This window comes from Enhydra lutris, unplaced genomic scaffold, assembly GCF_002288905.1.
Source record: "Enhydra lutris kenyoni isolate GAN:26980312 unplaced genomic scaffold, ASM228890v2 scaffoldscaffold1, whole genome shotgun sequence".
Classification (NCBI taxonomy): domain Eukaryota; kingdom Metazoa; phylum Chordata; class Mammalia; order Carnivora; family Mustelidae; genus Enhydra; species Enhydra lutris.
This window is the reverse complement of record NW_019154085.1, coordinates 74,595,295-74,622,808: the sequence shown is the minus strand read 5'-3', so window position 1 is coordinate 74,622,808 and position 27,514 is coordinate 74,595,295. Positions and strand designations below refer to the sequence as shown.

The window sequence follows — 27,514 nt, the reverse complement described above, 5'->3', positions numbered from 1 at the left end:
GGGTTTGATACCACTCATTTGTCTCTACCCTGTCTAATCATGAAAATGCTAATATCTTTCAAGTGCCCGAAGTGCCCAAGGCAGCTGTTCCAGAAAAGAAGGTGCCTGAGGCTCTTCCTCCCAAACCGGAGAGTCCTCCCCCTGCAGGTAATAATGACACTATCAAAACTATTATATTTGAAAAGAAAAAACTCAGTTCTTAGTGTTGTGAAAATCTGTTTGTAACCTATTTCCTATGCGTGAGTCAGCTCTAGCATTAAAATGAGCTTGTGTCTTTCAAGTGCATGAGGAGCCTGAGGAAATTGCCTGGGAAGAGCCTCCTGCGGAAGCTGTGGAAGAGCCAGAGCCGGCTGCTCCTCCGAAAGGTACTTGGCCCCCTGCTAGGTTGCCTTAGCCAGCTTTCCACCCCTCTTGCCCTGAAAATTCTTTGAGCTTTTGTCTTATTTCTCGTTCATCTTCGCTGATTCTGAAATAAATTCTAATATCTTTAGTGACCTTGCCACCCAAGAAACCCGTCCCAGAAAAGAAACCACCTGCTGTCGTTGCCAAAAAACCTGAACCACCACCAGCGAAAGGTATTTCTCACTGCCTCTAACCTCCTTCAGAAAGTCTTTTGGGTGTTGGGTTCCACTGCTATATCTATACCTAATGATTTTCATGTGGTTGAAACTATGAGCTAAAAATAACTAATATCTTTTAAAGTGCCTGAGGTACCCAAGGAAGTTGTCCCTGAAAAGAAGGTGCCTCCAGTGGTGCCCAAAAAACCGGAAGTCCCACCTCCTAAAGGTACATACAGTTGTCTACCATGTGATGGAGGGTAAAACCTCCAATTCTTTGGAAGTAGTTTGTGCTGTGCAAATGTGATGAATGTTTACTAGAAACTCTTCATAATGTTAAAATATTACTGCCTTTAAAGTGCCTGAAGTTCCAAAAGCAGCTGTTCCTGAAAAGAAAGTAACTGTTCCCAAGAAACCGGAAGTCCCACCACCTAGAGGTACATGTCACTAATGAGATTCTGCAGGAAAACACTCACTCTGGCTTCAAAAGTTACTTATTAGAGGAAACCCTGTTGTTTGTCAAACTTCTTACATTCACAATTATAAACATGCCATTCTGGATTTTTAGGGTTTAAGTGTTTTTAAATAACATCACTTGTTTAAAAAAACAGACAAAAAACTGATGCATCTCTTATGTGCATTAACGAGTTTGCTAATATGGTTTTGTTAGTCTGAAAAGGCTACATTTCCCTCATTGCTATGTGGATCTCAGAACAGATACTGGCCTTGGGAATATTGTTCTTGCATTTGTCTCTGGGTTATTTGACCTAGATGTGAACTAGAGATGGTATAAATTTCATGTACTTCTCAACTACCCAGAAGTAAAACTAACTAATATCTTTAAAGTGCCAGAGGTGTCAAAGAAACCTGTCATAGAAGAGGAACCAGCCATTCCTGCTCCCCGGAAAGTAGAGTCTCCTCCTCCAGAAGGTACATGTTAGACTATTAATGAGCTTGCCACTCAAAGACAGTTGCTAATTGAAGCCTTGTTCTTCTTTTTTTCTTATTTGGTATCTCTTGGTCATTTTCTGTCCTTTAATTATTTGTCTTAATCATTCTTAATTAGCTCTGATTTGAATTTTCAATCAGTGATCTCTCCATAGGGCATCATAAGCTGTATTAAAGTATCTCAAATGCGCACAGAAAGTAGGACAGAGCCAGTGACTATAAATGACATTAAACTCCAAAAGGGCTTTCCAAGCATTCAGATCAATAGAAACCAAAGTCAGTGCAAATAAGATAGGTTTCATCTTCACAAAACTAAGAAAAGTTATTAATTAAAACAAGGGATGAAATCAAGGTTACTAGTTTTTATGTTCAGTGTTTTGTGCATTTTAGAATACTGTCCCATACATGGAATTACATTTAACTTTATCTTTAAAGTATATGAAGAACCTGAGGAAATTGCTCCTGAAGAGGAAGAGCCAGTTCCTGTTGTGGAAGAGGAGCCAGAAGCCCCACCTCCAGCAGGTACAAGGCAGGGTCCTGTACTGTATAGGAAAATACATGGTTTGATTTTTATATCTATTACATACTTTCTTTAAGGTAAAATGTGGGTCTTCTCTCTTCTTTCTTGAAATTCGACTTCATTGGCAAGAACAGAAGTCATTTGCACACACAAAGCTATAGGATTTTACAGTGTGCCTACCGAAGGATGGGTGTGATCTTTATTCATTCATTAGTGTTAGGCTTTTCATTATAATCATTTGAAATTCCTATCTTTAAAGTACCTGAAGAACCCAAGAAGATTGTTCCAGAGAAGAAAGTTCCTGTTATCAAGAAACCAGAAGCTCCACCTCCTAAAGGTACTCACAGTAAAATACATCAGTATTTGCTTCATTTTTGTGTGCTGTCTAAAATTCGACAGTCCTTACTATTTTGTGTTGTATTATGTGCGTAACTGTTATCTAAATGTTGGTGTCAAATTAATGTGTACATATTGCATCTTGCAAATTTATATTATTAAATGCTACTAATATCTTTAAAGTACCTGAGATGGCAAAGAAAGTTGTCCCAGTGAAGAAAGTCCCAACTGTCAAGAAGCCAGAAATGCCAGAAATTCAAGGTATTCCCGTCATCATTGATATCATTAGTATCATTGCTTTTTTAAAGTAACCTGTTATCTGTCCTTGTTGTTGTGTAACTAGGGACAAAATGTCCTTATTTAGTTCCAATAATTTTAATACTGCTCCTTTAACTACAGATTCTTAATTCTTAACATTTAAAATCTTTCTAAATACTCTTTTTAAAATACAACTAATATCTTCCAAGTGCCTGAGGTGCCCAGGAAACTTGTTCCAGTAAAGAAGGAAACTGTGCCTGTTACCAGAAAACGAGAAGTCCAGCCAGAAAAAGGTACCTACCATGAAGGAAAAATATAGATTTCTTTGAATGTTCTCTGAGCATTTTAATAATGGTTCTTATGCAAAACCACATTTCAAAGATGAAAAGGGGAAATAATGAGGGCAAAGAGAAAAAACAAGATAGATAAGCAGGAGGAAACAAACAAATGAGATTCAGTTATGCTATGACATGGTTCCATGTGGTAGCAAAGGACCTCCTCTGATTCGAGGGGTAAACAGCTCAATTCAGCATATTTTGGTGAATGTCCTACCATTAGCAAAACAGCATGGTAGAAAAAATAAGATTTGGTCCTGTCTTCAAGCAACTTAAAGCCGGTGAGAAGAAAGCACAGCACAACTCTAATAGAGACAGGAAGTGATCACACCTCCAGGAGTATAAGGGCTACAGAAACACAGGCAAGGGAAGATAAATTTCAGGCAGAGACATCAGGGAAAGCTGTATGAAAGAAATAAAAATTAAAGTTTTGATGGATTTTTATACTATATAGCAATTGAGAAAATGGTTTTCTAGGCAAAGGAAACATTTTTATTGAAGGCACAGAGGTAGAAGAGTCTAGGACATTCAAAGACCTTCAAATAAATTTGTGCAATTTGAGTATGGATTGGTCTTGGGATATCTTGAAAGATAGTCTGGATATAAAGCAGCTGAGGTTCATATTTTGGAGTTTTTTGAATGCGCATATCAGGCATGTCCTTTATTCTGTAAGTAACGGGAAGCTGCAAAGGCTTTGAAGCAGGTACACAAATGAGTGGAGGTTGGGCTTCAGAAAGATGACTGGCAATAGTTCTAGCTACCGGAAGACAGTGATAATAGTGAAGAGCCACTGCAGTCATTTAGGGTGATTAAGAGCTGGACAAGATCAGTGGTGGTAGAAATGGGAAAAGAGTGAGAGAGATGGGAGATCGAATTGCTGTCTATTAGGGAAATAATTAAGTAGAGGAGCCCAAGATGATCGTAAGGGTTGTAGCTAGCTATCCATGGGAATGGTTCATTGGGTCCATAATTAATATTAGAAAGAAGATAGTGAATACATATTTTTCACTTTTCAAATATAGAAGCTGGGAATATTCATCTGGAGCTTAGGAATGAGAACAGAGCTAGAGATGGAGATCTAGGAGTCACCCAAAGAGAAATAAGAGAGTGTAGTGGTGATGGTTCACAAAGTGTAGAGCCAATTTTTTAAAGCTTCAAAGTTAGACCAGTGGAGAACACTGACATTTAAGGGTACACAGAGGAAGAGAAAGCAAATGAAGAAGGCTGAGAAGACTCGTTAATAAAATTGGAATGTCCAAAAGGGTGCCATGCCTCCAAAGCCATATTCCCCACTAAGTCTTGTAAGATAAAGTTCTTTCCACTCTATTCTTTGCCTGCTGTTTGCAGAATCTTGCACATCTTCTAAATTCTTAATAAACGAAATCAATATCTTTAAAGTGCCTCAAGTACCGAAGGAAATCATCCCAGAAAAGGAAGAGTCCATTCCTATTCCTGAGGAGCCGGAAGCTCCCCCTGTCCAAGGTACACAGCTGCTCTATAAATCTTGGAAAGATGACAGTTGTCTTCAACATCTTGCTTTGATTGTAGATGAGTCTTACGTACTTATCTGTTGTCTGTCTTTATGTAGTTAAGTTGTTGGTATTTTGGGGTCATCTGAAGAATATGTTATAGAGTATAACTAAGTTGGTATGTTACAACTTAGCAGTTGAAAGATTCTACTGTGAATACAGTCTAAAATATAATACTGTGTTTTTTAAGTTGAAGAGTCTCCTGAGGACATAATGTATGAAGAAAAAGCATCTATAACCATTGGTAGAAAAGTGACTCCCCCTGTTGAAGGTATATATATATATATGTATAAACATAAATTTTTTTAGTCTCTTAAAGACTCCAGCCAGAAATAAAAAAAGAAAATTATCCATAGGGTGGCATTCTTTCTTGAAATTATATACAGAAGCATTCCAGCATGTGCTTGTTTTATTTTTCAAATAGTTACACTTCTTTTGAAGTAGAATATTTAACTTTTCTTGATAGTAACTAATAATTCCCAAAGATACAGCTTACAAGGCAAAACTGGAAAAATTGCACTGGATTCTCAAACAATAACCCCACATCAAATTTTAGAAGTCGTCTCATTTGCCATCCACATACATCAAATAAAGTAGTTATTTGAATGTTTAAGTGTAATAGAAATCTTTCCTCTTTTTCTGTATAAGTGAATATGCGTGAATTGTATATTTGTTTTTGTGACTACAATCTTTACATCTCTGTGAAATTTGTATGAGTCTTTGTGAAGAACTTCACTATCTCCTATCCTCTGTCAATATTCTTTAAAGAACGTGAAATCCAAAAGTATATCGAGCCTGAAGAACCTGAACCTGAGCCACAGCCAGAAGAAATACCAATTCAAGGTATTCAGTTAATTGGACTTCCCTCTTCACCATCATAGTCTTTATCTTTACATACATGTATGTTTTATGTTGTTCTGCGTGTCTCTCTCCATCTGTATGTAAGACACTGTTTTAAACATGCATTACATTCTTATTCATCTATGTCATTTGTACGATTGATCCCATGTCAGTGTGGCTTACGGATACTTCCTTTGTTTTTATCAGTGCCTTTGCCGTATTTCTTATCATCTGTGTACAGTGTTTAAATTTTTGTGTTTGATGTTGGAAACTGTTTTATGTTTGATGTTGGACGCTACTACGAATGTAAAAAGTAAACTTTTTACTTGATATGTACAGGTTTAAATTTTTACTGGAGGTATTATATATCCACACACCAATTAACATACACATACACTAACCCTCCTGAAATACTCTTTTAAGAACCTGAACCTGAACCTGAAAAGAAGGTTATTGAGAAACCAAAACTCAAACCAAAGCCTGCACCACCTCCTCCTCCTCCACCAAAGGAAGATGTGAAGGAGAAAATGTTCCAACTTAAAGGTATAAAATGCCACTCCCAAGTTTTACTAATCTGCTTCAGACTTCTATTCAGCCAACCAAAATGGTGCTTGTGAGACATGTATGATTTCTAAAAGTGTGTGTTTTCAAACATGATGGAGCTGTGGGACTTGCATAGAGACCCGTGTTTTCCGCTGCCTTCGCGTGCTTTGTCGGGAATGCCTGACAGAATGCGCAGCCTGGCTCATTGCTACCTTCATCCGGGACATCTGGATGCAGGAGCTGTCCAGCTAACGTTCTTATGGAGAAAGGGTTTTCTGATTTCAGAGTGTGATTGCTATGCCTATCTTTGGGATCTTGCACATTTGGAATGTATGAGAAAACGTTGCATGAAACTTGTAATGTTGCAGTAACAAATTTATACAAAAGCCAAAACTTTGTTCCTAAAGAATTTCATGTGTTTTTAAATATACTATAAGAAATATATTTATGGCATTGATAGCTGATATGTGCTCATATACCATCAAATGAAAGCATATGAATGACCCATCACTGTGACCCCACTTTTTTTTTTCCTTTTGCAACTTAACCAAAGCCCAAACTGTGTCTTGTGGAGTGGCCAGAAAGAGTGGTGATGAATACATTTGGTATCCAGCATTTCTTCTCATTGTTAAATTTCCCTTCATCCTTTTTTGTATTTTGATATTTCTTGGAATTGATGCAGTATTACTTAATTCTTAAAATGACATCTTTAGGGATGCCTGGGTGGCTCAGTGGGTTAAAGCCTCTGCCTTCAGCTCAGGTCATGATCACAGTGTCCTGGGATAGAGCCCCACATCTCTGCTCAGCCTGCTTACCCCCCTCTCTCTGCCTGCCTCTCTGCCTACTTGTGATCTCTGTCTGATAAATTAAAAAAAAAAAAAAAAACTTAAAAAAATGACATCTTTAAAAGCTGAAGTAAACTGGTAAAAGCATATTACTCTTTTTATGGTAATACAGTTTGTCTTATTGTTAGTGTTGTGAGATTTCTCAATCTAAAATAATCTAGGTATAATCTTAGTTGAGCCCTTTTCCCATGCTCACCTATACACATACAAAGCCAGAATCTTCCAGAGTAAAACTGCTTCTCATGATTCTTGCCCCTCTTTATCCCTCCTGGCCAGTAGGGGTAACTTCTGGCATTTTCAGTCAGCCATAGAAAATGGGCACATCTTACAAGGGTACCTGTTGATTCATACTCCATGAAGACACACGCTTAATATACTTCCCGTAATATAAATTTATACTTAAAGGAAAATTTCTTCTTCTAGCAAAGAACAAAAATTATCTTCTTTCTTCACCAGGCTTAAACTTACTACTCACCGTCAGAGTAGCAGGGCAGTGTTTTCATGGTTTGAACGCTTCTTGTGTGTTCTTTGGTGGCTGCTCTTGGCTGTTATCAATGCTGTTTGGCTGTAAGCAAACTTGGTTTTGACTGTTGGAGCAGATATTTAATAATTTGCTTCAGATTAGTATAAATATACAAATAATAAAATTAAGATTATATTCTTTAAAGCTGTTCCAAAGAAGAAAGTTCCTGAAAAACCTGAAGTTCCCGAAAAAGTGGAGCTTAAGCCTCTGAAAGGTATTTCACAATCTGGAAAATGCATTTCTATGCAGCATCCCTCCATCAGGCTCCTTCCTCTTCCTGTCTTCTAGTATGTTCTTTCTTTTTTTAAATCAGAGTAGTTTCATTTATTTCTTATATTTTTATAGTTTTTATGGCCCTGGCTCATAAGTGTTGCTTCCTTTGTCTCCCATCAAATTTCATACATTCATGGATATTGTTTATCTGTTTCATCTACATATGTCTTCTTGTATTTTCCTCAACTTAAAAATATTAAATGTTACTGGTTAGCTGAAATTAGCTTCAGGATACACCTTAGGTTAAAATGCAGAGAGCTAATAGAAGAAAGCTTTGGAATTTCACCTGAACAACAGTATTTTAGTATGTTAGGGTGCTAAAAATAACTCATGTCCTCCTTCTATATTATTGAGATGATTTGTAGGGTCTTCCTCAGGGCTTTCCTGTCATTCTCTCATCACTGCCTCCTAGACGTTCTTTCAGACATACAGATCTCACTGGGAATTTTAGGGAGCATTCAGGATTGCTGCAGGTCATTTTTCAAAATTCATTTCTCTTGACGCAGTATTTTCCATGAGCAAACTTAGACCCTAAAAGAAAATAAATGGATCTTAAATTTTAGAAATTTTTCTGTTAAAAATAAAGTTATTAATTTTTCTAGTAACTAAAATGGGTAGCAGCATTCTAGTTAAGTAATTAACACATCCAGACCCATAAATTGAATGTTCTTCATTCACTCTGGAATTTTAGAAAAATCACCTTTCTGAATATACATTTTCTGACTTATAAAATGGATATCACAAAATAATATTACTATGGCTGTTAACTAGTAATGAAGGAAAAGCCACTTAAATATGAAAATGACATATAATGACATATAGTAATTTTTAAAATAATAGCTGCAATGGTGTGTTCTGTACCAGAGTCTCAAATGTCAGTAAGACCTTAAAAATAAAATGATAATACAGAAAAACAAATGCAAAGAGTTCAAGCCCCATGTTAGGCTCCACAGCCTACTCAAAAAAACAAAAAAAAAAACAAAAAACCTACTTAATGAATTGCAAATATCCTGCTTAAAGCACCAAATGGGAAGTTTTTTAGAAATATCTGAAAGTTCAGATTTCACATGAGTAAACAAATAGGACGTTAAGTTATACAAATCAATAATGTTTTAAACTGACTTTCATTGACTACATCACTAGAGAGGTAAGGTGGGTCAGCCATCATCAAGCATTTATCTTTCTTCCACTCAAATCCATGAGGATTGTAGGAGAAGGAGGAGGCTGCTCCATATAATATCATCCATCACGCCCAATAGTCACCAAAGATGCAAGAGAGGATGAACTTAGAATTCCTTGGGTCCCTTTTAGTCTAAAGTCAAGAACATTTTCTTATTTAAAAATGAGTTCCGACACCAGCTTTTAAATTCTATAGCTCTATAATTTTAGATTAGTATTATTTCGAAAAGGAGATCTTAAGAAACGATATTTCCCTTCAGTTAAGAAAGTGAGAGGGTCCTTTCCCAACATCAAGGTCATCAGCCATATCCCTTGGGTTCTTCTCTCACCAGTGGAGAAAATTGGATAACGACATGAACACTTACCAGTATCATTTTAATGTAATAGACAGTTGGGGAGATACCAATGTAGATTTGAACAATCTACAATTATAGATTAGGGCAAGGATACTGTCAAGAACCCTGTATTTGATCAAAGATTCATAAAGTCAATATAGAATAACATCTACCCTCATTTAAGATGACTATATTTGTTTGCAGTAAATGCAACAGAATTTGTCACAAGGCTAGATAAATGTTTGCGGAGGAAATAATTTGAAGTATATTATTTGCTTTTAAATTCTGTGATATTATTTTGCAACAAAAATCATGCACTATAGTTAACTAGTTTTGAAAGAGACCTTTTTCTTGTTGAAATTTACTTTTATATGAATTTACTTCAAAATTTGAAATTATATTCTTTTAAGTGCCTGGAGGTGAAAAGAAAGTTCGCAAATTACTTCCTGAACCTAAACCTCAACCAAAGGAAGAAGTTGTTCTCAGAAGCGGTATAGTATTTTTCAACTGTTTTGTTAGCTTTAAATTTACAAAAAATACGCCTGAAAGCTTACAAAAATGTTTCTGTCTCTTGGTTTTCTTTTAATCAGATTACCCATTTATCAAAATTCGTTTATAGTTGCACTGAAAATTGGGAAGGCTATCATTTCCATAGCTTTTTAAAAAAGAAGACAGAAATTTTGTGAGCGTTCACAGTTTTGAAGTTTACGTGCATAGATATAACTAAATTGATCATACTCTAAGCTAATAATAATGACCCCAGCTGTCATGTTCATAGTCAAATTATGCAGTAAAATACACTAAACCTATTAAATATTCTAAATCAGACCAAACTTTGTAAGTCTAAATGCAGTATTCAGTTTTAAAGTGTGATACAGAATCATCAGAACTAATAAATAATATTAAAAAAAACTAAACATATCTTCCTACTAATAAAATCTTAAAGAATTGGAAGCAAGATATTCAGATGAGGAATCAAGTTCTGACATTTTCTTCACACAGAATTATGGGTATCTAGACTACATTTCTTTGGATATCTCCACTTAAGTAAACTTTATACTTATTTAAATACTCCTCATTATATTACCAGTGTTGAATTATGAATTCAGTTTGTTGCTATTCAAATTATTCATTTGGTGTTTTGGTCATTTTTGCAACAGCATTGTCTCTGAACAACAGATTGTCTATGTACATGGATGGAAAGTGACTCCCAGTGCTATTTTAATAATTTGACAACCTTTGATTAAAAAAAACAACAAGAACAACAAGAACAAAAAACAAGCACTTCTAGCATAAGGGTTAATTGGCCAGTGTATACCAGGTCGCATGCTTTTCATTTTCCTTGCATTTGTCGGGTGTGTTCAACATCTTCATTAGTTTGTTTGTCTTGGTTTACATATAAACCTTTTTGTCTTTTAAGTTCTAAGAAAAAGGCCTGAAGAAGAAGAACCTAAAGTAGAACCTAAAAAACTAGAAAAAATTAAAAAACCAGGTAGGAATCTCAGTAAACAATTATCTTCTAACAAAATGGACATTTAACAAAAGGTTTATCTTGTAAACATCATCGGAGTTAAATATACACATAGCTTCATATTTCGTCTGTAAAACAGTCTGTGCTTTCCATCGTCTGCTTTCTGTTTAAATATCTTTATAGTAATTTTCAAATCCATTCATGTATTTTCCCACACATCATTGCTGTTACTACTTTGCCCCTTGTTCTTCTGGTAGTAGTGACTATAAAATAAACAGGTCAGCTGCAAAATAGCTTCATAGGAGGGTGTTGGCAAATATGGCACAGAATTTGGGGTCTTTTAATGGGGTTGCTTGTTATCATTAGCCTATTCTCAAAGGGTGTATTTATTGGGAACTGTTATGGAAGTGATTTAGGAAGGGAGAGCTCACGGAGTTGGGATGCAAGTGGGTGGAGTAAAATAAATTGAGGCACAGTCAAGGGGAGAAAAAAGAAATGAACTGATACAATATAAGGTTTGGTTAAAAGCCATTCAGAGAGCTTTTGAAAAATAGTTTGATTTGATTATTTCAGGTCAGTTGATTTCTAAGTATTCAAATAACACTAGAAAATAATCTCATTCTCTTAAAGTACCAGAGCCACCTCCAAAAGCTGTTCCAGAGGCTGAAGTACCTCCAGCTACTGTTACAAAAAGGGAAAGGACGGTTCCTGAACCAGTTAAAGGTACAAACTTAATGGCACTTTCTTAGTTGTCTCTAAAAATACAAATATGCGTCATTTAAAAAACCATCACACTGGCATTAAGATTTGAACACAGGCCCTTAATCTACTCATCACATATGCTTTCATTTTCTTTATCATTTCACTCTTAGGTGCACTTGGCTAATGACCACCCACTTGTTAAATTTAAAATAAGTTTTAAGCACTAGGGGGAAAATGGATAATGAGACTAACAACACTAGAACCAATAAAATGCATTACTATATTTTCCAAGTATTTTGTTTCAGATGCAAAATAAAGTTAGATCAGATACTTGATATACTGACCATAGGTGTTTAAATTCCACTATCTCCCAAGATGTATTAGGTCTGCCTAATCTTGGTTTAATTTTGTGAAAAACTTCAGAAGTCTTCAAAAAAAAAAAAAAAAAACCTTCAAATAACCTGCTTACAACTGTGAATTATTTTAGTGCCTGAAATTAAGCCAGCAATACCTCTCCCAGGACCTGAACCAAAACCAAAGCCTGAACCAGGTAAGCAAGCCCACCTCCAATGTCAACCCCATATTCCTTCATGCTTCTTACAAATAATGGGTCAAATAACAAAATTCAACCAAGCAAATGCGAGGATCTAATTGGCTTTCACAAAATAATTCATGAAGGGGGCACACCCTGTCTGACGAATAGAGAGGCACTCCAAGGAGTTAATGCAGAATGGCAGGTTTTTATAGACAGAGGATGAGGACAGGAAAGTCATGAGCAAAAGACAAGGATTGTTGCAGAGGAGGTTGTCTGCTCGAGGCAAAAAGTGGGGGGGTGTTTTTTGTTTGTTTGTTTGTTTTATCACGTAGATGATCTCATTCTTTCTTTGGGGAGATAGAGAGGACCCAATACACTCGCTGGCACTGATAGAGAAATTTGCTGGCGGACCAGTTAAGGTCACATATCTGTGGGGAGGTTGAAACTGCAATTAGACTGGGTATTAAGTCCCATTTTGGGAACTTGGTCTAAGTAACACCGCTTTGAGCCTGTTAGTTTTTTAACAAATATGTAGTTATTTTAAAAAACAAGGAAGTAAAAGTCAGCGTGCATCAGATGATTTATAATGTCCCCATGTATTTTTAGAGTATATTATTTTTTATTCCATATAATTAAATATATTGGGATAAGCTGAATATATTATTACATTATACTGTATATAGATCATGCTATAGTTAGAATATACTATTCTCTGAAAAACTAGTGATTTGAAAATTTCAAAGTTACATCAGAAAAGGCAAATAGGCCACCAAATGAGATTTTAGGAAGAGATGAATGGACACATTAATGCAATGGACATCTCTCTACAGAAGTAAAAGTCATCAAACCGCCTCCCGTGGAGCCAGCACCCACCCCCATCGCTGCCCCAGTGACAGTGCCCGTGGTCGGAAAGAAAGCAGGTAGTTATTCTGCAGTTTTCTTTTTGTTTGTTTTTTTGGTGGCTTAATAAAAGTTTTCATCCTTCATTAAAATGCAGACCCTCTTTTGTTGAAAGAGGCATCATCAGCTGGGAGGGAAGGGTAATAAATTCTGGATTAAATTTTCTTCTTCTGATGTCCTTTCCCAAGCTGATCTCTCACCCCTGGATACATACTGTGTTTTGACTGGATTATGCATTCCTTCAAAGCATCATTGCTTTATATGCTTTTGAAATTAAGTAATGAATGTGTTCAAAGCTGATGAAAACTCAAAAGACAGACCCTCTAAGGACATGCATACAGGCAGCCCACGGATTTTCCAATTTCCCATGTGCCCTGTAGGAATCATTTGTCATATTTTTTTAAAAAGACTGCATATTAACAAAATGAAAAAGTTCTGGAAATGGGTAGTGTTGATGATTGCAAACTGTGAGTGTACTTAATGCCACTGAATTGTATACTTTAGGATGGTCAAAATGATAAATTTTATGTTAGGTTTATTTTACTACAATAAAAAAGGGAAAGACTGAAAATAGGAGAAGAATAAAGGCATTTGCTGAAAGCAATTTTTTAATCCTAAATATGTTGGTGATTTAGCTTGGTCACATCATTGACCAGAATGAGACTGAACAAAATATGCCTTCTTGGAAATAGCAAAGTATTCTCCACGAAAGCCACACAAGTAAAGCCAATTTCTCTTCATGCATTAATATTTATAATAAAGAATATGACTCACCCACCCTGGTTTACTACCAAGCATAAAATAGGTCTAAAAATTGTTTAAATGCTGAATTTTCTTTTTATTTCAGAAGCCAAAGCACCTAAAGAGGAGGCTGCCAAGCCAAAAGGTCCCATCAAAGGTAAGAGTCATTTCCCTGCTCCTAAATTATTAACCGTTCACTCTGGACAACTTCACATTCAAGGGGGGAAAAGTTTCAAAATTTATAACAATCTTTATTATTCCTAGTTGATTCTGATAAAACTAATATGTCTTCTGGTAGTTCAAGTAATATACCTCTAATATTATTCAAGTGGGTATTATGTATAACCAACAATATTTTAGCATAATGAACTCTATAAATTCTTAGCTTAGTCCTCATATACATGGTATTTATACAGAACAGGTAAAGTAATTAGACCTTAACTGGGACATTTTATATTCTGGTTTAAAACGAGAAAATGAAGAACATTTCTTATTCACGGATTCCTTGTGCTTTCTCATTTTTTGTCTGAAGAAGGCAGTATAAATTCAATTGGCCTTTCAAATGCCTCGTCTTTAATTTTCTGTTCTTGTCTTCCAGTTGCTCTATCTCTGGTTTGATCCAGCAGGCAGCCAAGTGCGTGCTTCTGGCCCTTAGGAAAATGCTAAATCAACATTTAACTTTCTTTTGAATTAGGTGTCGCCAAAAAGACTCCTTCGCCAATAGAAGCTGAAAGGAAAAAGCTAAGACCAGGAAGTGGTGGAGAGAAGCCTCCTGATGAAGCCCCATTCACTTACCAGCTAAAGGCTGTGCCCCTCAAGTTTGTGAAGGAAATCAAAGACATTGTCTTGACTGAAGCAGAGTCAGTGGGGTCTTCTGCCATCTTTGAATGTTTAGTCTCCCCCTCCACTGCAATTACAAGCTGGATGAAAGACGGTAGCAATATCCGTGAGAGCCCAAAGCATAGATTCATCGCAGATGGGAAAGACAGAAAGCTGCATATCATGGATGTCCAGCTTTCCGATGCTGGCGAATACACCTGTGTTTTACGTTTGGGAAACAAGGAGAAGACCTCCACTGCTAAACTTGTTGTAGAAGGTAATTTCCAGCCTGCCGAATACGATCCCTATTAAACTTTAACACAACACACCTCATTAGCAATTGTTTGTAACTTGAGCCAAAACCTCTCATTTCCAAGGTTTTTTTTTTTTAAATAATTGAAGAGATAGTATGTAGATTGAAGTGTTTGCAGATCTTTAATACTGAAATTCTCCACAGAACTTCCTGTGCGTTTCGTAAAAACACTTGAAGAGGAAGTCACAGTGGTCAAAGGACAGCCACTGTATTTGAGCTGTGAGTTAAACAAAGAGCGCGACGTAGTCTGGAGAAAGGATGGGAAGATTGTGGTGGAGAAACCTGGAAAAATTGTGCCTGGCGTCATTGGCTTGTTGCGAGCCCTGACCATCAATGATGCAGATGACTTCGATGCTGGAACCTACACAGTTACTGTGGAAAATGCCAACAACCTGGAATGTTCATCCTGTGTCAAAGTAGTAGGTTAGTACTTGTCTGGGAAATTATGTTCTGCTTATTATACTTACTAGTACTTCTTATAATATTGACAAAACGGAAGAGAATTTTATTTCCCAGACTCGGACCTTATCTAAGATGGAGGAATATCAACCATCATAGCAAGTTAATTATATCCAGTTTTGAGAATTTTTTTTTTCAAGTTCTGAAATTTACTAAGGAAGTTATTTCTGTTACTTGTTCAGGTCATGACTATTTTTTCTGACCTCGTTTTCATGCAGAAGTCATCAGAGACTGGCTGGTAAAACCTATACGAGATCAGCACGTGAAACCAAAGGGGACAGCTGTTTTCTCCTGTGTGATAGCAAAGGAAACTCCAAACGTTAAGTGGTTCAAAGGATATGATGAAATCCCGCTGGAACCAAATGATAAGACGGAGATAGTAAGAGACGGAAAACAGTTATTCCTCAAAGTGAAGAATGCTACACCAGAAGATATCGATGAATACGCGGTGGAGATTGAAGGGAAAAGATACCCGGCAAAGCTGACACTCGGAGGTAAAAAAAAAAGTCTTTCCTTATATTCTAAAAGATAATTTTGTGTGTGAATAAGGCAAAATAACATACAAAAAAAAAAAAAAAAGTAAAGAAAGCAAAGTGTTGTTAGATTGTTTAAAGCATTGTGATTTTTTTGTCCCTGACCAATACAGAGCGTGAAGTTGAATTACTTAAACCCATAGAGGATGTTACCATTTATGAGAAAGAAAGTGCAAGCTTTGATGCAGAAATCTCAGAGGCAGACATTCCTGGAGAGTGGAAACTGAAGGGAGAGCTTCTTCGGCCCTCACCTGTGAGTCATTTCCCATTTAAGTCGTCGGTCACACAACATATCCATATTAGTCTGTCTTCAGTTTGACGTTCCAATATGGTTCAATGACAATGGAGTTCTTTGAGGATTCTAGTCTCAAAGAGGGGAAGAATTTTGATACACTCTTTGTGGACAGCTCTGGCAATGTTTAATTATTTTATGACTAGACATTTTTACTCACTTTTATTAGTTGTAATTTTTAGGACATCTGTAGACATGGGTACATGGATAAATGAGAAACATTTCTCCTCACTGGAACTTATCTCATTCAAACGCTAACCAAGACCGTTATTTTTCAGACCTGTGAAATCAAAGCAGAAGGTGGAAAACGCTTCCTAACTTTGCACAAAGTCAAACTGGACCAAGCTGGGGAAGTCCTTTACCAGGCACTTAATGCATTTACCACTGCCATTCTGACAGTAAAAGGTACGTATGGGCTTATAGAATACGTGGGGAGGACTCAACTTCATTTCACAGCCCCGTGCATTCTGGCAACCTCATTCTTAACGTTTGATTTTCAGAAATCGAACTTGACTTTGCTGTGCCCCTGAAGGACGTCACTGTTCCAGAAAGGCGACAAGCTCGATTTGAATGTGTCCTCACTCGAGAGGCAAATGTGATCTGGTCTAAAGGACCTGACATAATCAAGGCATCTGACAAGTTTGATATCATTGCTGATGGAAAGAAACACATTCTTGTTATCAATGATTCTCAGTTCAATGACGAAGGGGTCTATACTGCCGAGGTGGAGGGCAAGAAGAGCTCGGCACGATTATTTGTTACAGGTAAGAGCTGATGAGATCTGGCCATAGTATCCCCCATGTAAGCACACAAACACATGACTGTAAAGACAGAATGCTGTGTGCCATTCCCAGCCTGTCAACCAATGCTGTGGCTGGACCAGCCCTTGTGGTTCTTATTATGATTGAGAGATGCCCTCATAGTAACCATCAGGAAACAGTGAAAGAGACAGGTTTATTACCTACAGGACCTGGAAATTACACAGCACCCCTGGGGCCACAGAGTCAGGGTTTTTTGGTTTTGGGTTTGGGTTTTTGTTCTGTTTTGATTTTTTGTTTTTGGAGGAGAGGGAGAGGGATAGAGAGCAGGCTTGGGTTCTGCTTTTATTGAGGTTGAGGGTAGGGGTCTATGGTTTTATGGGCTTACTCTTTGTTGGTGAATTTAAAACATAAGAGCAGGAAGTTAAATTGAGGGAAGGAAAACAAAACGAAACAAGCTGTCCAAGTGGTCAGTCTCAAAAATCAGCCAAGGTCTCAGAAACAGAGGAGCCTGTTGGGGGGCATGGTGGGAAGGGGCCCAGGCTGGCTGCTGCTCTAGCCTGTGGCTGGCAGTGTGTTCACTCAAGACGGCCATCTCTGAGGTGGGCGCTTAGCAGTCAAAGTTGAGGTTGAGTACTTGAATTACAGAGAGAAAAACCAACTCTCAAGGTTTGTGCCACAAACACCAAGGTCTAATAGGGATAAGTGACAGTGGGCACCATAATTTTACTGTCACTTCGTCACCAAAAGAAGCCTTCCCCCTTTTTTTAATGGAGGATAGATCCATTTGAAAAGGTGAATAAATAAATGCTATGCAAAATGGATCCTTTTGACTTTGGCAGATTAGAGCAGACTATTTCTGAAGGTAATTTCTGTGTTTCTAAGCACATTCTCCACACTGAACACTGCAGGTATACGGCTGAAATTCATATCGCCTCTCGAAGACCAAACGGTGAAAGAAGGTGAAACAGCAACTTTCGTTTGTGAGCTTTCTCATGAAAAAATGCATGTAGTCTGGTTCAAAAATGATGCCAAACTCCACACGAGCAGAACCGTACTCATCTCCTCTGAGGGCAAGACTCACAAACTGGAAATGAGAGAAGTGACCCTGGATGATATATCCCAGATAAAGGCTCAAGTTAAGGACCTGAGCTCCACTGCAAACCTGAAGGTCTTAGGTAAACATGACCAACGAGGACTGGGTAGCCAGTTTGGGGATAGCGAGGGGGTGGTCGTTGAATATTTTACCACTTGTGATTCCAGTAAACTTTACTCTTCACGTTCTCCTGATGATTTGCTGACTGGCTTTTCCAGAGGCCGATCCCTACTTCACTGTGAAATTACACGACAAAACTGGAGTCGAGAAGGATGAGATTATTCTGAAGTGTGAAGTAAGCAAAGACGTGCCAGTGAGATGGTTCAAAGATGGGGAAGAGATTGTACCATCAACGAAACACTCTATCAAGACAGATGGGCTGCGCCGCATCCTAAAAATCAAGAAGGCAGAGCTTAAAGATAAAGGCGAATACATGTGTGACTGTGGCACCGACCAGACAAAAGCAAATCTTAACGTTGAGGGTGAGTTGCTGAGAATTTTTCATCTAACCCTCTCTACACACAGTGTATGTGTTCAATCATCCTAACGAAACTCTGTGTACTTCCAGCTCGACTAATAAAAGTGGAAAAACCTCTGTACGGAGTAGAATTGTTTGTGGGTGAAACAGCTCGCTTTGAAATTGAACTTTCTGAACCAGATGTTCACGGCCAGTGGAAGTTAAAAGGAGAGCCTTTAACTGCTTCCCCTGTAAGTCAAGATCATCCGATCACACAGTCAGGGGCTTGCTTAGTTGTTAGGGGTTAAAAAAAAAAAAAAAAAAGATAGGCTTCGGGTCTAAAATGTCTTGATGATTGGTAAGGATCACCAGTTATGACAGTGACGTTCTTCTTGCTCTGTCCTTCTGCCTCTCACTCCGAATAGGACTGTGAGATCATTGAAGATGGGAAGAAGCATATTCTAGTCCTTTATAACTGCCAGCTGGATATGACAGGGGAGGTCTCCTTCCAGGCCGCCAATGCCAAATCTGCAGCCAATCTGAAAGTGAAAGGTATACATTGCCTGTCAGACACCCTTTTGTTATTTTCTCTCAAGACTTTGAGGCCCTGAGCTGACCGGGGGTCATGAACGGAAGCATAATCTGGCCTTACCCACCCCATCCTCTCTTTGCAGAACTGCCACTCATCTTCATCACGCCTCTCAGTGACGTTAAAGTCTTTGAGAAAGATGAGGCTAAGTTTGAGTGCGAGGTGTCCAGGGAGCCCAAAACATTCCGTTGGCTGAAAGGAACCCAGGAAATCACAGGTGATGACAAAGTTGAGCTTATAAAGGACGGCACTAAACATTCCCTGGTGATCAAGGCAGCTGCTTTTGAAGATGAAGGAAAATACATGTTTGAAGCTGAAGATAAACATACAAGTGCCAAATTGATCATTGAAGGTAAATATTCTTTATGAAAGAGACCACATTTTAAATATTTTTTTTTTTTGCTTTTATTTTTATAATTCCTCCTGAAGGGTGGGAATTAATGAGGTTTTCTTTTCTGGTTAGGAATTCGACTCAAATTCCTCACCCCACTCAAGGATGTAACAGCCAAGGAGAGGGAGAGTGCTGTGTTCACTGTGGAGCTCTCCCACGACAACATCCGGGTTAAGTGGTTCAAGAACGACCAGCGCCTGCACACCAGCAGGTCGGTCTGGATGGACGATGAAGGAAAGACTCATTCCATCACATTCAGGGACCTCTCTATAGATGATACCTCTCAAATTAGAGTGGAAGCTATGGGGCTAAGTTCAGAAGCTAAACTCACTGTGCTCGGTAGGTGTTTTTTTGTTTGTTTTTTGTTTTTTTTCTATTTATTACATTAAACTCAGCAGAAATTTATGGAATATCTTTTGTATAAGATAGTCTTCCAAGGGTTATAGTGCGTGGAAGCAGCCCCTGTCCTTGAGAAACTCTCACATGTGTTATCAGGCATCTTCATAAAATTTTTTTACCTAAAAATATGAAGACTTTCATGTCATGAAAACTCAAGCTCACAAAACAGCCAGTTCAGATCAGAAATAAAACTCTTAATTATTGAGCTCTGTCATGTTTAAGAGGGGTTATAAATACTTCCTTTCTCCTCACTTTATCAAATTGATTTCAGGAAAGTGTTTTCAAACTTCTTTTAAGAGAAGAAACACAGAAGTTACATTCATCAAAGTCATTATTTTTCTTGACCCCTTAATATCAAGCAGATTACATACGAAGTCTAACATATATAGAAATTATTAATGGCAAACTATTGATATAAGAAAAACTAATAATGTGAATCTGAAAGCTTAAAGGTAGACATAATTTGCTAAGGAATTAGAAATTTAGCTGAGTCATGAAAGAACACGTCAATATATTTGAAGCTAAATTTCATAGTGTCTTTCAAACTACTGTCAATAACATACTTCAAAATGTAAGATAGATGGATTAGTTCTTGATAAATCACATGCCCTGGTTCCCTTTCTAACATACAGAGAACTTCTGAACATGAACCTGTTAAATAAGAAAAAGCTTGGTACCATTTTAAAGTATGCCCAGAACTCTGCAAGCTGCCTCTTGAACTTTCGAGGGATTGCATTTCCTTGGTGGTTAATGAGATGTTTTCACTTATACTCTACTTGCAGAGGGAGATCCATACTTTACTGGAAAGCTTCAAGATTACACCGGTGTAGAGAAAGATGAAGTGGTTCTACAGTGTGAAATTAGCAAAGCAGATGCGCCGGTGAAATGGTTTAAGGATGGGAAGGAAATAGAGCCATCCAAAAATGTTGTCATTAAGGCAGACGGCAAGAAGCGCATACTCATCCTAAAGAAAGCCTTGAAACCAGATATTGGACAGTATACCTGTGACTGTGGGACAGATAAGACCTCAGCAAAGCTTAACATTGAAGGTGAGGAGATTCCTGTGAGCTCCAGTCTTGAAGCTGCTGGGGTTTTTTTCTGCCAGAGGCTAACGACCCATGCCGCCCGTTCCCTTTTCTAGATCGGGAGATCAAGCTGGTACGGCCTCTGCACAGCGTGGAGGTGATGGAGACTGAGACGGCCCGCTTTGAAACCGAAATCTCGGAGGAGGATATCCATGCCAACTGGAAACTCAAGGGAGAGCCGCTACTCCAGACACCTGTGAGGCTATTTCTGAACTTGTCAACAACTAGAGGAGCTGTGTGACATAAAAAATGATAGGCAAAAAGTCAGAGTGTGTACAGGGCATTTAAAAAGTGATATCAGGTTCTCTATCAGACCTCAGGCCAAAGAGAGACACTAGGATCTACAACTGTGCACAGACAGGCACGCTTGCCTTCCTTTTGATCCAGCCTACTGGTATAAGGTTGCAGATACCCTGCGATGCTCCTAGTTGGTCCCAAATTATACAGACAGACTATGTCTTGCTTTCCTAATAGTACCTGCCAACTTTATTTCATGAAAAAGAGCTCAAAACTATATCAAATCTCCTCGCTAGTTATTTGTGACATTCCTTTCATGAAGCTAGGATGGTCTTGGAAAAAATACCAAAGATTGTTTCCTATGAAACCTTTTTTTCTCCATTGGCACAGGATTGTGAGATCAAGGAAGAAGGTAAAATGCACTTCCTGATTTTGCACAACTGTCGCCTGGACCAGACTGGCGGGGTGGATTTCCAAGCTGCCAACGTGAAATCTAGTGCCCACCTCCGAGTGAAACGTAAGTTGGACGTGTTCCTAGTGAAAAGAAAGGATGTGATCTTGCAGAAAATGAACGTAACGGTAATTGGATTTATTTAATTAATTAGAAAACATTACTGAGGTCCAGAAACTGGCTTTCTTGTATTTACTTCTTTGACCTCCTACTACACACAAGGTTCAAATTCCAAAGTTTTAGAAATTTTCCTGACCTTGCTGGCCTTTGGAACAAAAGAAACTTAAGCAAGTCATATTCTCCTGCTGTGTACTTTTTCCATTCAGAGCAGTAATGCATGCCACGAGGATATAAGTGAGCAATCGAGAAGACCCCATCCCTCGATGCCTGTAACTGTAGCACTGTAGAAAAACTCAGCTGTGTGGGCACTCGGACTCAAGAAGGGAGGCGGGGTGCGTGGGCTAACATTTTTGGAAGGTGCGAAGTGTTTGATGGATATGGACAGGCTATGTGATCGCGGGGCCCCTGTCCTCTCCCAATCACAGTCTTAGTTATTTTGGAAGTCACATACCACATGTAGCAAGAGGAACTTGATGCCTGGCAGAGACAGATGCAGCGCAGATTTCTTGCTGACCTCGTGCATCACAACGGCAGGGCCCCTACAAATACCCACCCTCCAGCTACCAGCTCTCCCCTTCTCGCCACCAAGGGGCCACGTTCACATGAGAGTTAAAACGGTGGCCAGTCCTGCAGCTCTTTCCTTCTTGAAGAGAGCAACCATGAAGATTAATAACTAGGTGTATTCATTCTTTTGGAATTACAAAATGAGTGATCCCGAGATGTTTCCTTCTTCTCGCAAAGCACGAGTCATTGGTCTTCTGAGGCCGCTGAAGGATGTCACGGTGACCGCAGGGGAGACAGCCACCTTCGACTGTGAGCTCTCTTATGAGGATATCCCCGTGGAATGGTATCTCAAAGGGAAGAAACTCGAGCCCAGCGATAAGGTAAAAAGCAGGCGTGTGGTTGCCGTGGCCTGCTCTTCCTTTTCTCTCACGGTCTCCATCTCCACCTGTATGTTCCTTGTTCTTTGTTCTTTCTAATGGCCCTTCTTCATCCTTGCCCTTCCCCTGCCCTACTCTAGCCTGATTTCTGTTGAAATTAGAAAGCAGATTCATCACATCTTTGTTGGACTTAACCTGATGGTATTTTTATTGAAGTGGAAATAAAAATTTCAAGTGTGATAAGGTTTTTTGTTTTTTGAGGAAAAGGCAAACTCTCATTAGCTATCAGTGATAATTTGTTTGATTAACCGGAAGACAAGAGGGATCAAAAAGGCCTTCTGATCAGATGCCTTGTAACCACAGCCCACATTAAGTTTTGTGACTAATTTTCTCCATGCTCTCTAGTGTTCTGCATATAAGGGGATTAAGAAGAGAAGATGGAAATTCCATTTCAGGCAGTTGATCAAGTAGTTGAGATAACTTCTGGGCAGATTTGCTCTTCAAGCATTTCTCCAAAGCTATTTTTAACCCTCAAGTGCTTTGAGCTGTGCAAATTCTGGAATGCCAAGTGGACTATTTACAGCGTAGCTGACAGTTGTGACAAGGAAGGAGGGCTCTGAGGTTATCCACATGTGTGTGCAAATATACATTAGGATGGAGGGAATAGGGGCGCCTGGGTGGCTCAGTGGGTTAAAGCCTCTGCCTTCGGCTCAGGTCATGATCTCAGGGTCCTGGAATCAAGCCCCACATGGGCTCTCTGCTGGGTGGGGAGCCTGCTTCCTCCTCTCTCTCTGCCTGCCTCTCTGCCTACTTGTGATCTCTCTCTGTCAAATAAATAAATAAAATCTTTAAAAAAAAAAAAAAAGATGGAGGAAATAACCACCTCTCAGTGTTCGCTCTTCTATGCTAAAATTTTAGCAATAAGTAAAAACTGAGATGACTATTCAGACCCAAAACATAATTTCCCTAAATTGAACTATCTGTTCTGCCCCCCACAGCAGATGTATGTTTAAATTATCTTTATAATTCTCCATTAATTTTTAATTCTTAGAATAAAACCTACAGAGAATGTCCAACATGGGTTGGAAATAAAGGGCAGTACATTATTCTAGGACTTTTTTTTCAGTATTTAAAAAAATCATATCGAAGATGGCATCAAAGCTTCAATACAAATCAAACTTTTAAGAGGTGAAGGAATAAAAGTTAAAAGGGATCCAGGTAACAAAGAGCCACAAAGTTGAGTGAAGTAATTAATAAGAAGGCAAACGCCTTTGAACAACTGTAGTAAAACAAAAAAAAAAAAAAAAAGAGTTTTCTACCACAGCGATTAAAGGGGAGTTCAGTGGCAGACAGAGTCTGCCTGCTACACAGACAGTAATGGCCAATCGGTCTCCTCTTTTGCCAAGGACAGAAAAAGCCACTGTGCATTGAAATGGCAGCATGAGAATTAAGCTACATGTGAGGACACATTCCCTGCAGCAAGGTCTTCTAAATACTCAACTGGGTGATAGAGGCATCTCCACCTTCAAGTTTGCTTTTTTTTTTTTTTTGAAATGTACATTTGTCCTGTGAAGTGTGGTTTCATTGCTTTCGTGTCCAAATGCAGAGAACTGGCTGATCCTTTGGACATTTGTAAACTCATGATTTCAATAGAGGAACACTGCTTAAGGACTATATTATTCTTTTGCTATTGAGAATCTTTTGATCAAATTAAGAGCTTTTTTTAATTAAAAGATCAGTCTCATTATTTCTAATGTAAGAAATGCTACTATTTTAATTTGAAATGTAGATTCATAAAAAATGTATCCACATTTTATTTAAATATGTATATATATGTATGTATGTATATATGGTCACTAAACTTCTTTCCAGGAATAAAAAAGATCACCTTACTATAATTCTTTGGGTCCTCCTTGGGTCTCTTTTGGCACAAGAATTTTAATTCTTTAGCCATCTAAAATATGAAACAGTTTAGCTGTTTGTGAACTTGTTCTTGTATTACTTTTATGTCTCTTTTTTAAAAGAACTTAAAGAGGGGCACCTGAGTGGCTCAGTTGGTTAAGCATCTGCTTCAGCTCAGGTCACGATCTGAGTCCTGGGATTGGGCTTTCTGCTCAGTAGGGAGTCTGCTTATCGTTCTCCTTCTGCCCCACCCCTCTCATGTTCTCTCAATCTCTCTCACAAAAATAAAAAATAAATAAATAAATAAACTTACGTATAACTGTGAAGTAGTAAAATCATTTTATTACATTTTGCAGGCTTTCTTTAAAGCTATCATAACAAACTTTCTAACACCAGTTTAATTTAGGCCTTTCAACTTCAGTTTACAAAATGTTTAGCCTCCAGAAGTACAGCAATCAAACAAATACAGGGATTGTAATAGGAAATCAAAAAAAAAAATTTTAGAGAAAACTTTTTTTCCTTTGGCCATCAGTCCGAGAAAGCACAGCTAAGTCTTAATTGGCCTTTAATAATTATAAATTTAAACTTTAACAGCTTGGTCACATATTACATATCAGTCACATATTACAGCAATATGCACCCATGATAGATTAACAATATGTTAAAAGGATAATCCCTTAACGTTATCCTTACAAACATAAACCACCACAAAATTCAGCTTAGTTTTTCCTTTTTTAACATAATCAAGGTACATTGTAGATGAGCTATTTACCGAGAACCACTGTGTTCTGAGACAAATTCTTGGTAACAGAATAGTCTGGAGCAGCCTCAGAGGAATTTAAATGATAAAACAATGTGTAAATCCGTAACCTATTTCTGTGGATGGGTTGGACTCTGAAATACTTTAAAAGAAGAGACTGAATTCACAGTCCAAAATTTATTTGGAAACATCATTACAAAAACAAATTTTTTTTCCCATTCAAGCATCATGTTGAATAAGTAACTGTGATGCAGGACATCTTAATTACCTTCTCCTGTTTGTATTCCGTTATTGTGTTTTCGACCTTTCTCAATTATTTAGGTTGTTATATTAAATATAGCCATGACTTAATTAAGGAAAATCTTCATATGAAACTTTATTCTTGACCCCTTCCTTCACACCAGAATAATAAATAATTTCACTGGTAATAACGTTCACATTATTTTTCATCTAAATGAACTCTTAAGTAATGCAAAACTGATCTCAATGACAGGGCACAGCATCTCGCAGGCTTTTCTACGGGCAAACTAGAAGCAGCCCTTGTCATCTTAGCATTATTACAGTGAAGACGGCCCTGTCTGTAGGCTGATTTATAATCGTGCAAGCCACAATTATGGGACCTAATGGCAGCCCACACCAATGAGGTGTATTCCTTTGGACAATTCATTATCCTACAGACTTCCTCTTCAAACCACCTAAGGTTGCATGTACAACAAGAATTCCTCACCCAAATATTAACAGTGATGGCAGCATTTGTCTTGATATTCTAAGATCACAATATTGCAGCTTTCTGTATCCAGTAATTTTTTCCTTCCTTTCATGATTTAGCTTTTCCAAGTTCTATCATACATATAAACTCAGTAGCAGAATGGAAGAAAATATTTATTAAATATATATACAGAAGTATAAACAGAAATTCACCTAGGCATTTCAACATAAAAGGCCACTTAATAATTATATAAGGATAAATAGGAAAGCCTAAAATTTCCTTAAAAGATTCCAAACTACTGGTTAAAATCATTTTCAAAGGCATGTGTACCCTCTCTCTCTCTATATATATATATGCTTATGAAACAACTTGGAAAGAACTGTTTCAAATTATTTACCTAAGTGAATTAAATGTACCTATGTATGTATTGAATTGCTGTTTCATATAGTCTTAAACTATGCTTTTTTTTTTCCCTAAAAAAAATTAGGTGGTCCCACGTTCAGAAGGAAAAGTTCATACACTTACTCTGAGGGACGTAAAGTTAGAAGATGCTGGAGAAGTCCAACTAAGAGCAAAAGATTTCAAAACTCATGCCAACCTCTTCGTGAAAGGTAATTACAAAGCTTATTTTTAAAAACGTGTAATGCAGAGGTTCATAAATAATGTCAACTCTCAATTATGAGGAGTACCATAGATCATTAAAATCCAACAAGTATTCGAATTTTACTTTTTTGGCCTAACAAAATAGTTCACAGACTATTTAAAAAAAAAAAAGAGTCAAAATGAAGTAGAATATGTTTTACTTTCTGTTCCTATCCCCCCTGTTTATGTTGCTTTCAATAAATGGCTGGAGGAAGAATTATTATCAAACTGGGTATCTATCACGTTATTAACTGAGGCTTAGCTACTATGTCCTCGATGTTTCGTATGGTTTAAAACACCTTTTCTCTGTATGTACCAATAATGATGAAACGTCATTATTAGAGGAAAGCATCCAAATGGAATCAAGACTTACAAATGCAATTTAAAAACAGAAAAGGCCCTGGCAGTCTCAGAAGAAAGTTAAGGAGGTGCTCAGACTCTTGGAGAAGGAAAGGAAAACTACCTTGCCTAATTAGTGTGATTCTTTCAGAACCCCCTGTTGAGTTCACTAAGCCTCTTGAGGACCAGACAGTCGAAGAAGAAGCCACCGCTGTCCTTGAGTGTGAAGTATCCAGAGAAAATGCTAAGGTGAAATGGTTCAAAAATGGGACAGAAATTCTCAGAAGCAAGAAGTATGAAATTGTGGCTGATGGCAGGGTCAGAAAACTTATTATACACGGCTGTACCCCAGAGGATATTAAAACATACACTTGTGACGCTAAGGATTTTAAGACTTCCTGTAACCTGAATGTCGTGCGTAAGTATTCCTCTTACATGGGACTTTTCATTTGCAACTCTTTGATAACAGCAACAACAACAACAAACCCTGCCACTGTTTGCATGCCCTTCTTGGCCTAATTGCTTTCTTGGCAACTTACGGTATCAATACTGACACAACCTTTATGTGTTTAAAAAAAAAAAAAAAAAAAGAAAGAAAGAAAAGCTGTTCCACTACATCTGGTCTGATAAGGACACATTGATCCCTTTTACTGTGCTTCTGACCAGTGAGTAGAGGTGCTCTTTGTTTACAGCGGTAAAGCTACAGTAGGAATATCCTGAGACAGATAAGGACAAATTGAATGAAAGAGACAAAAAAGGAGTCATGGTTTTTAAAAAAAGAAAAAAAGAGGAAAGAAAGAAAGGAAAGCAATTTCCACTTGGAAAGAAATGAATTCTCAGGTGTCAGGAACAGCTAGAAAATGAGCATGAAATTTCAATTTGAACGGGATCACGCTCCAGTCCACTGTAGTA

The 27,514-nt window shown here is 37.9% G+C and overlaps 1 protein-coding gene across 1 annotated transcript in view; it reads left to right on the top strand.

Annotated features, from left to right (window-relative positions):
• LOC111151669 (titin) overlaps window positions 1–27,514 on the top strand; it is a 270,197-nt gene that overhangs the window by 144,421 nt on the left and 98,262 nt on the right. The window contains 34 exon segments of the mRNA XM_022509842.1: window positions 64–147; window positions 282–365; window positions 492–575; window positions 703–786; window positions 917–994; window positions 1,404–1,487; window positions 1,941–2,027; window positions 2,285–2,362; window positions 5,747–5,866; window positions 7,380–7,448; window positions 9,432–9,512; window positions 10,442–10,513; window positions 11,123–11,215; window positions 11,682–11,744; window positions 12,560–12,649; window positions 13,477–13,527; window positions 14,065–14,466; window positions 14,647–14,925; window positions 15,180–15,455; window positions 15,608–15,747; window positions 16,065–16,191; window positions 16,287–16,550; window positions 17,456–17,722; window positions 17,859–18,122; window positions 18,209–18,348; window positions 18,523–18,649; window positions 18,772–19,038; window positions 19,150–19,416; window positions 20,259–20,525; window positions 20,618–20,757; window positions 21,189–21,315; window positions 22,111–22,253; window positions 26,109–26,232; window positions 26,754–27,020. Of these exon segments, the coding sequence (XP_022365550.1) occupies window positions 64–147; window positions 282–365; window positions 492–575; window positions 703–786; window positions 917–994; window positions 1,404–1,487; window positions 1,941–2,027; window positions 2,285–2,362; window positions 5,747–5,866; window positions 7,380–7,448; window positions 9,432–9,512; window positions 10,442–10,513; window positions 11,123–11,215; window positions 11,682–11,744; window positions 12,560–12,649; window positions 13,477–13,527; window positions 14,065–14,466; window positions 14,647–14,925; window positions 15,180–15,455; window positions 15,608–15,747; window positions 16,065–16,191; window positions 16,287–16,550; window positions 17,456–17,722; window positions 17,859–18,122; window positions 18,209–18,348; window positions 18,523–18,649; window positions 18,772–19,038; window positions 19,150–19,416; window positions 20,259–20,525; window positions 20,618–20,757; window positions 21,189–21,315; window positions 22,111–22,253; window positions 26,109–26,232; window positions 26,754–27,020 (5,190 nt within the window).